The 12,840-nt window shown below is 39.8% G+C and overlaps 1 protein-coding gene across 3 annotated transcripts; it reads right to left on the bottom strand.

Moving 5' to 3' along the window:
- Nucleotides 1-595: 595 nt before the first annotated feature.
- Nucleotides 596-12,577, bottom strand: LOC137975235 (uncharacterized). Of its 3 annotated transcripts, none has more exons than XM_068822322.1 (3): nt 12,533-12,577; nt 5,157-5,327; nt 596-4,011 (listed from the first exon to the last, which is right to left on the bottom strand). In XM_068822322.1, the coding sequence occupies exons 2-3, from the start codon at nt 5,321-5,323 to the stop codon at nt 801-803; spliced, it is 3,378 nt and encodes a 1,125-aa protein (XP_068678423.1). In that variant the 5' UTR covers nt 5,324-5,327; nt 12,533-12,577; the 3' UTR covers nt 596-800. The 3 variants fall into 3 exon arrangements, with proteins under 3 accessions (XP_068678423.1, XP_068678422.1, XP_068678424.1); XM_068822321.1 differs by lacking the exon at nt 12,533-12,577 and adding an exon at nt 9,993-10,110; XM_068822323.1 differs by lacking the exon at nt 12,533-12,577 and having other exon boundaries at nt 4,925-5,278.
- Between the last annotated feature and the right edge of the window lie 263 nt (nt 12,578-12,840).

Raw genomic sequence — 12,840 nt, forward strand, 5'->3', positions numbered from 1 at the left:
GATCTTGTGTTCATACGTTGTGTATTTGCAACCGTTTCTTCTCAAAATTTTGTCACTGAAATATCAGTAATGTGCCATGCATTATAATGACCTCAGAATACAGGAAAAGTGATTTCAGATATTGGGAGGTAAGAGTTTAAACAGCATGCTACTTACACCGCGTCCACCCTAAGCAAGTGAAAAGACCGTTTTCATGTATTAAAGTTCAGAGAGTAGCTATATGCAAATTGCGGCTCAAACAGGTTGTAAATAATATTCAAACCAGAATACCTTGCTTGTTTCCACCCTCCCCCCATACTTTTCAATTCATTTTCAAGCTATTGTATTTCCGCTTTTAGCATTTCATTCCAAATAGTTATTCATTTTCTGAGCGTAACCTTAATTTTAATGTAAATCCATCTCAAGACATCTAAGTAACTCTATTCAGCTAAGTATAGTCTAAGCGTGACTACGGAGTCACTTAACCGAAGGAATATGTAAGAATTCGTCTTATCCTTTGCATTCAGCTGGCTCAGAGGAACCCTTTTACATCGCTTTGGCAAAATCAAGACAAGTAAGACAATAAACAGTCTTAGATCCACAAACTGAACGGCCATATAGTATTAAGTCTAACAATTAAGGAGTAAATAAAAAAAACACATCTGAATTAAATTTTCTTCTTTCTACTTTATTTCACATCGAGTTCCTCACAAGAAAGCATTTTTTGTTAATCCATCTATTTATCTAGAGGTAATAAGTAATATTCAACCCCGTTAACTAATCCCATGGTTGGCCACACTCAACTACCAAGCACACTATGACTACTCACTTGGGTTCAGTTCGCAATAATACCCATAATGCTGCGGGGTAGAGTCAGCACTACAAGCTGCAAATAGCCCCGACTCCTGATTGAAATATTTCCCCGCAGGACAAGCCGGGACGTCCGAATCCCTGTGCGCATGGTGTTTATGCTTTTTGGTCCTTTTGAACGAGCGCTTTCTTCCCCGACTGGACCTTATATTAGCATCTTTTCTCTTTCTGCACAGTTCAAGCTTAGCTTGGAGATACAGCTTCGTTTGTGGAGCAGGTTTAGGGGCATTATCGATTTTTTGGTCGAATTTTATGATCCAAGCACTGTAGACTGAAGGATAAGCACCTAACTTATTGTTGAGTTCTCCCCTGCTCTGAACACAAATGCCTTTAGGTCCCGGGGAGCATACAAGGTATGGGTTTGTCTCTGAGATACAGTTACCCCTATAATTTTCTTTGTATTCAAAGACATATTGCGTTCGTGAGCGGGGCCGCAGTTCGTATTTGACTTGTCCTGGAACGGCATAGATGGGCGCAGATCCAGTGGGGGTGACCTCTACCTGTAGATTGTTCCTCAACTCGTAGTTGTCATTGGTAATGGCATAGATCTCAAAGAGCTTGACAAAAAGGGCGCTGTTTCGATCATTAGAAGAGACCCCCCCGTTAAGCTTCAACCATTCAAAATTAGGAATTTGAAAAGTAACCGACTCGCCTGAATTCAACAGGTTGAGATTGATACTATCGGCTTTGCCTGAATCACTGGTGGGAATTTTCAATTCCACTCTGACAACATCGCAAGAAGGAGGGTTGTAACTTAATGCCTCGTCAATATGGTTGGTATCCATTGTGCGAAGGGCGTTAGTGCATTGGTAGGACTCTACCCCTGCATTGACATAGGTCACATAATTACAATACTGGGATAGAATGAGAAGGAGATGAAACTGTGAAATTACATATGTGGATAAAACCATTTGTTCGAGCGCGAGTTGGGCCTCTGCGGACTCTGCCAGTTGCCACTCCAAATCCTCGAAACCTTTAGTCAGACCATCAGCTGCTTGCATTGACGTATGTGCACGCAGCGTTGCCGTCAAACTGTCCATCAAATCGAATTGATAATCATAACGATTACTAAGGGTTTGGGCAAGTTGAGGTACAGCGATTTTGATTTTAAAAAGGTGATTTCCTACGAAAATATACGTTGCGGCAGCTATTGCCTCTTTTGTCTCAACGGAATCCACCAAAGTTTCCAAATTTTCGACTACTTCGTTCCACGCAGCGTCAAGCTCAGCGATTTGCGCCTCAGACACTTCTGGTGTGTAGTCGTTATAGCTCTTCAAAAAATCTTCTTGGATTGTTTTAAATTCATCGGCACTAGTTTCTTCCGCCTCGAGCTTATCAATGATTTTCTTTGTGTTTTCTAGATGAACTTTATTTTTTTTAAATCCTTCTGCGATTTTTTTGAAACTGTCTGTGGCTTTGTCAATCTGCTTGCGAATTGCGCTGCCTTTTACCGCCTCGAGCGTTGCTAGGGCTGCAGCGTCGATTCGATTGGCCGTATCCTCGAGGCCGCCAAAGTCACCGCCCATGAACCCGATAATGGCCGAAATACCCGAACCAACGGCTTTTAACCACATGAAAGTAGCATCAATTGATTTGATTGCAGTGCCTTCTACTTGTAACTTAGAAGTATCATAATCTAGTTTTTGCTTAAGATCTGCTGCGGTCTTTTTAAATTCCTTCAATTTTCCGGTTATGAAAATTGTATCTGCCCTGGCAATTTCTGCGTCAAAACTGGCAACTTGTGTAAAATAACTGCGCAAACTTGTAAAACGATTGCCCATCGAGGCCTCGAAATATTTCTTTATCTCGCCCGTGAATTTTTCCAGCGAACGTTGTAGCTCGAGTTTGGTATTTTCTACTGCTCCTTTGATACTGGAAATTTGAAACTGCTTTAAACGAGTCTTATGATCGACGCTGAGATCCAGACTTTTTGTTCTTCGATCCTTACTACTATACTGGCCAAGAAACACCACTAGGTTCTCCATAACAATCTTAAACCCACATTTCATGCTCTTACTAATCTTGTCAAAGTTTGGAGCACATTCATCTCTGCTGGTCAGTCCCATTTGGTTCTCATTGGGAATTAAGTTAGCAATATCTTGAAGGTCAGTGAGGTTATTTTCGTGAATTTTGTTGTACATTATTTTCAGCAGCTCTTTTGCGGGCTCGGCTCTATTTAATGCATCCGTTTTGACATAGAAATTCCCTTTAGGTGTCAACAAAAGCCAGACTAAGACAACAGCTCGCATGCTTTGCGATCTACCTGACTGCCAGTTGCCATAGTCTGTCCCTAGTGCACTTCCGAGGGCATCCATACGCGCAAAAGTCTCAGCCAAGTAACAGGGAAGCTGCTCAAAATCATTTTGATAAGTGTCAGCACAATCTCGTTTCATATTGGCATAAATAGAACCGAATTTACCAAAATGGTTCTTGATTCTGTTGCCATCCTGATTCAGGGCGTTATCATAAAGACTTTGGAACATTGTCATGAGGCGGTCACAAAGGGTCTTATTTCTGGCTTTGGATGCAATGTTCATGATTTCGTAGACTTTGGGTTGGAGGAGATACAACATTGACAACTCCGCCCTGTTTCTAGGGGGTTTCTCCTCCATATCCCACGGTATATCCTTATGATCTACTATTAACTCTGCCAATCTATCAAAGACTATAGCTAACTTACATTGCATTTTGGTGTCGTCCCTATTCATGCTTTCGCACTGTTCTCTCATAAAATCCATGGTTCCGTTGGACTTATACTGGTCAAAAACCAGTTGTAAGCTATTGATATCGTTCTTTTCGATATAGTAGAAGATTCGGTCGAACATATTGTTACCAAGTTCTTCGAGATCACTTTTGGCCCAATATAGGAGTCTGGGGTCATTCCATCGCATCTTCGTAATCCAGTTTATCTCTTCATCTCGAACATCACTACGGTTGCGTCCCCCTGGTGTTTTAAACCAACGGTACCAACGATGCTTAACGTACCCCATCTTCAAATCCTGACTGTCAGCGATTATCTTGATAACCTCTTTGGCAGAACAGAGGAACTCCTTCGACCAACATCTGTAATAATCAGTCTTTTTTACTTCCTCGTACTCATCACAGCCTTTTTCTAAAACGTTAAGCGTTCCGTTATACGCCCACCGGAAATCATTAAACGTACTGCAATAAAATTGAGACGTCAATCAATATCAGTGGGTGAACTATAGATAAGGTGTATAATAACGCACCTACTGGAATATATTTACACGGACAGACACACCTATGAATATGGCGAATTTAATATAGAAATGATGATGATGATCATCATCTACGACCATCTTTTATCTTCATCCGGCATAGGTTTATGTATCAGAGTCCTGAGCCTTCAGTGCTATCCTGGATAATGCATTGATGCGGGTAGTCCGTAGAATCGACGAACTGCCCTTCAGCAATCTTGAGGCTAATGAAAATGGGACTGCCTTTAGGTGGCTACCATGTGGTGTAAGCCTCGCCAAAACGAGAGCGCACAAAACGGCCCGAGAGCCTTCTTAAAACGTTTGTTTTAAAGGTTAGCTTTTATGCGTGTTTACAATAGGATACTTTCTGTATACTTATTAGGCCTTAACAAAAGTTTTAAGAAGGCTCTCGGGACGTCTTGTGCGCTCTCGTTTTGTGCGAGGCTTACACCACGTACTAGTCCTTTAGGGTGCAAGAAGGTAAATTAAGATGAACTTTGTTCGGAATAGGAGGTGGAAGTCTAAAGAAATAATTGGGAAAGTGTAACAGGAAAGTGCTAGTTCGACTTGTTGATATCGTATGTGGTAACATCCGCTTGGATAAATAAGGGCCACTTGGCTCAGTGAACGGTCAACGGAAGTCTGTTTCCAGTTGTTCAGCTTACTACTAAGCCTTTCCCTTTAGGGAAATGTGCTGCCAAGGTAGGTGACCCAACTAAAGGAATTGGATCGAGTGCATGATCCACTTACTGAGAAAATCTACTGGGGAAATAAAAGAGTTTTCTTCCGTGCTTTGACTTGTTTCGTTCGGTTTTTCTTCTTTTTTTTTTTTAATTCCTTCAAGAAATGCTACTTACTTGTCCGATGGCGCTTTGTCAAAAGCAAATCGAACGTTGACCACTTATGTGACACCAACAAAGAAAATTAAAGTTGCAACAAGAAGGTTAAGAAGCTTCAATAGCAATCCGTCTGAACATAGGGTCATATATAAGCTAATAAAACCGATTCCATGGTGAATGGTTTATCCATCGCATGGTGCAAATATCTGTTGACCAGGTAACATTTACGATAGTTCGGCGTGGGTACTACCTAGTAAGGTCAATCAAGTCGTAGGTCCATGCAATAACATAATGCCAACGTTTTACGACGTCATATTCGTTTCTGCGCTGCTCACATCTAGGGTCCGTCGGATCCCAAACTACTTCTGAGAGACATGAACTCAGTAAAGGCAGTAAAAGGGCACCCAGGAACAGCATCCTCCTGTGTAAGTAAAATAGAAGAATTTGAATGCGAAGATATTTATATACAAGAGCTAATTATGTAATGATCAGGGAAGAACAAACTAAAACGGAACGAGGAATTTAGAGGATGGATGTAATTGTTAGCTCTGTTTTTTAAAAATATGTTAATGTTAACACGAATTAGTATATACCACACCGTGAGTGAATAGTGCTTTTTGCGCGTTCTGATTGGTTAACTCGGAGGTGATTAGCAACGTACTATTCACCTCCAAGAGAAACAAAACGGCCTCCCGTTTCGGTTTCCGAATAAACGCTAGTTGTTCAGTTTGTGTGGTATAATATACTGAAACAATTATTCGCCTCAGTGTCGTTGTAAGCGGTGGATATTTATACAAAAAAATTTCACCTCCCGGCTTCGGTGAATAATTGTTAATTGCTAAACGACTAACTAGAAAAATTTAGGCGAAATGTTTAAGATCCACAAACTGTGTTCATCCCTGAGTGGGAGGAGGCGGACATAGACTCTGTTGTACTTTGTTTAGAATATTTTAAAACGAAACATCATGTTGACGTTTTGTGAACGAAGTTGACGCGGTCTCCGTCAGATTCATATTCCCAACCAATTTTGCCGACGGAAGAACTTCCATCTCAGTGTAACCGCAACGAGTTAGTCAGTGTAAGTCAGGCGTGTGAAATTGTTTTACCAACACACGTAGTCGGGTGAATCTCGATTATGCTTCTCATTATAGTGAAATGTCAATTTATCCCATTGCGCAAAATCGTATTTTAAGTCAGGTGTGGAGATATTATCTGCTAAGATTCGGATAGTTTACTACAATCTTCAGAAATCTTCTGAAAATGGATGCTTGCAAAACGAATTACAAGTTCAGTATTACATGGCTTATAAACCCCAAAAGGAGAACAATCTGGGTGTTTCATCAAGTTTCAAGAATCGATCCAGCTTGATTTGACCCGAAAAAGATACGTGACCGATGAATGCCAGTTGACAAGGCAAAATCCGTGATTTGCATCCGTAAGCGAGACAACGGAACTCCCTGTTCTTTTCTCTGGATTCATCTAGTTTCGTCTTTTGGAACTCAGAAAATAAGAAATCTATCTAATCATAACATTATTCCAATAACCTTTTTAAAAGAAAGTTATGGAAATATTTAGTCGTTCATGTCAGTCCATCGCAGGGTTACCCCCGGCATTTTCGCCAGTACCCATTTAAACACCTGGGTGGAGAGAGGCACCGTGGGAGTAAAGTGTCTTGCCCAAGAACACAACACAATGTCCCCGGCCAGGCCCCGAACCCGGACTCGAACCGGAGTCGAGCGCACTAGTTATAATAATTGTAAAACTTGAATATTTTTGGATTAAGAGGAGAGATTTCACGAAAGGAAAACACTATTCTTTAGTTCGCCTAGAGAGCACTTGAAATAACATTATTGTATGAGACTTGATTCTGAACTACTGCACACTTCTTGGTCACGAAGGATAAGCTAATTGAAGGGGCTAGGTCACGCTATTTTAGGTAATTTTGTTTAATTTTGTTAATTATGAGCTCTAAACGTCAAATTGGCAGAGCAAGAGTCTTTATTTGCAAAATCAAGGCAACATAACAACTGAGAATGATTTTCCAGCTTTGTAAATGACATTTTGATATAGACTGATATAAATTTGCAAAAAGATGAGCCGACGTTTTTCAAATGTGCCCAAATTCAATCCATTTCAATTCTCTCCAGTTTTGTCCATCCACGTCCCTTCTTGGCTTCCCTGTGTTTTGTTAGAGTTCTTCTATAGTTTTGAACAGTTATTTTGATATTTCAGTTAATTCTATGACCATTCGATCAGTGCTGAAATTGCCTAAAATTGCATGACCTAGCCCCAGCCTTTAAGGACAGTAAAAGAAGAAGTGTGTAGAAATTTGCAGCTGACAGGCTCAACTTGTCATTGATTCGCAGTATGAAGAGTGTCCAAAATTTGGACAAGAATCACAGCACTAACACCGTAATAAAATGTACTCTCCCATGAAGGAGAAACTTGAAGCCTTTGTACGCTTTCCTTGAAAGTCCTCTACTCTCCAGTCGATTTATTCATTCTTCAGGGTAATTAGTTTAAACAGCCAGGAAGTCAAAATTGTTTTACGTTTCTTAAATTGTCTTCACCTCTGCTTTCTGTTCATAACGAAGCAAAGTTTACGCAGCTAGAAAAACATATCGTCCCCATCTAACGTCATCACTTTCAAATCCCGCCGAACTCATGCATGATGAAGTGTTTGCAATTCTACACACGCTTAAATTTTATTCACGGTGACACGGTGTCACAACAAGCTGGGTAAACGTGATCTGCCTGCTATAAATTTCCTTTGATTAAAATAGTTTAATTTGCCTCGGTGAGTTTACACCTTCCAGGGAAACTCAAGGGAGTAAATTTGCCGGCTACGTGTATTTTGTTATTTATTTTGTAGATGAACCACGCCCGTTTTAATTCCCGTGCGGTGTCTTAATTTCTTCCTATCATTGGTAGATCGACCTGGAGACTTCAATTCACTCAGGTTTTACTGAGGGGAATGTAAGATTTTTAAACTTTGTGTTATGGCTCTGCACTGCATAAAACGGGAGCAATTCCAGTAAACAACCAAAACACACCAATCCAACTCAACTGAACGAATCAAACTCAACCCAATCCAATAATAAACTTCGAAAAATTTCGAAAATATCAAAAATCTAACAGGTGGTTTTCACATTAAGTCAACGCCGCCATGTTAGTGGAAGTAAACAATAGATCTCTTATTTGCTCGGTTTTTTCCTTCACCAGCATTTGTTCATTTTACAATCCTTATCTGCGTCTCAGTCTAGAGATTGGCTGAAAAGCCACCTATAAAGGCTACGAAAATCGAAAAAAAACTCTACTAAATTCTTGGTGTAACAAATCAGGCAAAGCAAATTTGTTAAGTAAGGTGTCGAAACTTTAAGGCAACCTAGACATCTCCGAGGAGATATTTTGCAAAACACCTTCTTTCGGTGCCCTGTGTTTTTGACAATTTTGATTTACTCGTGTGAATAAAGTTTCTCCGCCATTTCTTCCTCAAAAAGGTTTTCTTGCTGGTGTGTACGATAACCAACGTTTGCTTGCCATTCCGTTTGTCATCAATAATACTGTTGCACAACGCATTTACGTTCGGGTGTTGAAAGCAAGAGAAATCGGATGCTGGCTGGTTTTGGTCTCGGGTTTTGCTTTACTACCAGAAGAGGCATATGAATGGTTGGTGGTAGGACATCCCCTCTGAGAATTTCAAGGGTTTCTTCATATTACGTGTTTTCGGTGTTTCGGTTTTAGTATATTCAGACTTCGTGTTCCGCAAACTCTCCTGAGCGAAGGGTTTCTAGAAGTAAAGACCTCAGGTCCTAAGCAAGAAACCTACATGGCGCGAGGCCACTGGGAACCAATGGTTTTCGTTTTTCCTTGACCGATCGCATACACGGTGAAAACTACCCCTGGGTCTTGAAGGTTGGGTAATTAATAAACCAACACGAACAAATGACAGAAAATTGCATTTCGTAAATAAACCCGGCCCGGGTTCACTGGAAAAACTTTAAAATGAACGCTGGAGGCGTTGAATCCAGAAAATACGACGGTACTGCGGTTTTTAAAGTGGTACCTGTTCACTCTTTGAACCTGAAAAAATCTCTATTAACTAATAACTTATTCATCTATATTTTGTTTCTTCTTTTACATTTAATTTCAATTGTTTCTCAGCAGTTCAAAATTGTTGTTTTTTCCGTATGCTTCGATAACAGTCGGGGGGAATTAGATCTTGAGCAAGCAACCCACTTATGCGAGAACGAAGCACATCACAACTTCTGTACCAAGGATCAGGCTAACTGGATTCGTCATTGAAGAATGTAGAACACGATCTTCAGCAGGCTGCAGGGATTTATTCTCCCTTTACAGTTGATAACTGTAAATCCTGATGTACACCCGATGTTGCTTCCGATATGACCACAAGGTTATTAATTTTCCAAGGTCAACTCTGTTTCCCATATGTACAACGATTCTCTTCGTTTACACGGCTTCCTTTGTCTTAGATTACACCGTGGCGAAAGCCAGGTGCTAAAACAAAAGATCAATATTCTATATTCGAGGTACATATGAACAGTTACGTACTCTGACTTTACCTGCTAAGAGTTAGTGTTCGGAAGTCAAACAATTTTCGAGATAATGAACACGATGTCCGCGAAGACTGACTCTTTTTGGAAGATACCGAAATTAAAAGTTAATTGCGGGAGGACGTAACGAGTTAGCTTGTTTGAAGAACAAAGGACAAGTTAAGTTGTTAGTCAAAACAAAAGATTTGCTTAGTTGTTTGTACATTCGAAAACTTATTTTTGCGTACGGAACAAACTAATCAACAGCGCAATTGAAAATGTTTTGTCCTCCACTTTAAGTTAGAATAAACTCCAATATCATGAGATAGATCATGAGATAGATCCCTTCTTGATAAAATAAACCAACTGTATGCACAATTAAAATTTTCACGAGAGAATTCCCTCAATTTCCTGCCTGGATATTGTATTAACACCTTTTAAAGCGTACATGCATGCTGGCTGGCCTTGGAATCACGAATAGGTAAGAGATTTTTAACCTGGAAGGAAAACAGAGAAATTGGGAATGTACTCACAAAAATGCAATCCCGCGTGCTTCAGATTAGACGGTCTTGGAGGGGTGATGGAGTGCAATTTAAATTAAGGAAAAATATTGCGCTTTTTAAAGAAATAGAAACTGGTAACATAATTTCGAAGCACTGACCCTTTTAAAATATCAATTTTACATTACCGCATATTAGACGGTAGTCTACCTTGATATCGTCATAAATACAAACATATTTATCACGTTAGAAATCAAACTAGAGGCAATATTGGCTTTTGTTCACTTGGGTTTCCAGGTGCCAAATGGATCTTTCTAAATTTGCAATTTGCCACTTCACTTAAACATTTTTAGTGGATTTGATGATATACTAGGTTGCAGTTATGAAGACTTTGTCGAAGATTTTCGGCCCGGGTTCACTGGGAAAACGTTAAAATAAACGCTGGAGGCGTTGAATCCAGAAAATACGACGGTACTGCGGTTTTCAAAGTGGTAAAACTGGTACCCGCTCAATCTTTCAACCTGAAAAAATCTTTATTAACTAATAACTTATTCATCTATATTTTGTTTCTTCTTTTCAATTTAATTTCATTTCATTGCCAGAAATCGTGGACATTTTGCGCCCGTGATTAATTGTCAGCGGAATCTCATTTTCAAAATGGCGGACAAAGTTTATCGCAGTCAGGGAAACGTATCCCCTACGATATTTTAAATAATTTGAGCTCTGTGGATCTGTTTTACGAAGGAAAAGGCAAGAAAAAACATCTTCCAAGAAAATTTTAGGTGTCTATCAGGCCGAGCGGCTGATAGGAAGAAAACAGGACGCAGATGTAAGTGAAACTGTACTTCACTGAAGCTGAAGAGGAAATTCTGTTCTTATCTTTAGTGCCCATTCTATTTTTCGTTTTTTATAACTCTCTAGAATCTCAGACATTTTGTTTTATATGAGGTAAGCAAAGCTATATTTTGTGGAATTGTTTTTAATTTTCCCGCGTATATACTGCCATTAAAACCAAGCCTGGTATGCCAATCGTGGATTTTTGAAAGCCTGGAACCTAGTTTATATCCCGTGTAACATCTGTGGATTTATAGCAACAAACAAAATGACGATCAGGTGAAGTTTGGAGTTGTGAAGCTTTCCCTTTTCCTTGTCTGACCGAAATGGGTCATTCGCAAATATGTCGTCCATTACTGGACTACAGATGGAAAATGGACAAAATAATGCGCCTTTGGAAGTATTTTGCAGTGCAAAAATCGTCCTTTTTACGACTGTTTCGGAAACATCTTACATCGCAGAAGTGATATCGAGTCGGGCAAATTTACTTCAGTGAAGGGTTTATCCTCTAATCGACGAGTATTTGGCATGACTTCGGCAAGATTTTAAGACAATGTATGGAGAAATGGAGCGTACAACGAGAGATGAAAGTGGCACTTCGGGAAGTAAGTAAACCTACTTCTAATTAGCCATTTTTAACCCAGATGCGAAGGTTGCACAGCACTTAACATGTTTCGAGTCGGGCACCGAAGAACCGTAAGCTCATAATCGATATATTTGAAGAAGTTTCCTTATCTCCATACATTTTCTTGTACGAATTCGCAGCCATTATGAGCTAAGTGCGCACGCGCAACCGCCATCTTGTCCCTAATTTCTGACAATGGTTTCTTAAAAGTTCAAACTTGTTGTTTTTTCCGTATGCTTCGATAACAGTCGGGGGTAATTAGCTCTTGAACAAGCAGCCCAGTCATGCGAGAACGAAGCACGTCACAACTTCTGTACCAAAGATCAGGCTAACTGGATTCGTCATTGAAAAAAGTAAAGCACGATCTTCAGCAGCAGGGATTTATTCTTCCTTTATAGTTGATAACTGTAAATCCTGATGTACTCCCGATGTTGCTTCCGATATGACCACGAGGTTATTAATTTTCCAAGGTCAACTCTGTTTCTCATATGTACAACGGTTCTCGGCTTCGTTTACACGGCTTCCTTTGTCTTAGATTACACCGTGCGAAAGCCAGGTGCTAAAACAAAAGATCAACATTCTATATTCGAGGTACATATGAACAGTTACTCTGACTTTACCTGCTAAGAGTTAGTGTTCGGAATTCAAACAATTTTCGAGGTAATGAACACGATGTCCACGAAGACTGACTCTTTTTGGAAGATACCGAAATTAAAAGTTAATTGCGGGAGGACGTAACGAGTTAGCTTGTTTGAAGAACAAAGGACAAGTTAAGTTGTTAGTCAAAACAAAAGATTTGCTTAGTTGTTTGTACATTCGAAAACTTATTTTCGCGTACGGAACAAACTAATCAACAGCGCAATTTGTTTTGTCCTCAACTTTAAGTTAGAATAAACCCCAAGATCTTGAGATAATTGATAGATCCCTCTTGATAAAATAAACCAACTGTATGCACAATCAAAATTTTCACGAGAGAATTCCCTCAATTTCCTGCCTGGATATTGTATCAACACCTTTTAAAGCGTCACGTTGCATGCTGGCTGGCCTTGGAATCGCGAATAGGTAAGAGATTTTTAACTTGGAAAGGAAACAGGAAAATTTGGCATGTACTCACAAAAATGCAATCCTGTGTGCTTCAGATTAGACGGCCTTGGAAGGGTGATCGGGTGCAATTTAAATTAAGGAAACGTACTGCGCTTTTTGAAGAAATAGAAACTGGTACCATAATTTTGAACCACTGACCCTTTTAAAATATCAATTTTACATTACCGCATATTGCACGGTAGTCTAGCTTGATATCGTCACCAGATGAAAATAAATACAAACATTTTTATCACTTTAGAAACCAAACTAGAGGCAATACTGGCTTTTATTCACTCGGGTTTCCAAGTGCCAAATGGATGTTTCTAGTTTTTAACTTAC

This window comes from Montipora foliosa, chromosome 11 (genome assembly GCF_036669935.1).
Source record: "Montipora foliosa isolate CH-2021 chromosome 11, ASM3666993v2, whole genome shotgun sequence".
NCBI lineage: Eukaryota > Metazoa > Cnidaria > Anthozoa > Scleractinia > Acroporidae > Montipora > Montipora foliosa.

Excerpts from the sequence above, each read along its gene's own strand:
- LOC137975235 (XM_068822322.1), bottom strand. The coding sequence starts at position 5,323 with ATGCTGTTCCTGGGTGCCCTTTTACTGCCTTTACTGAGTTCATGTCTC. Across the intron at positions 4,012-5,156 it reads GACTTGATTGACCTTACTAG|TACGTTTAATGATTTCCGGT; the intron begins GTAGTACCCACG and ends ATTTTATTGCAG.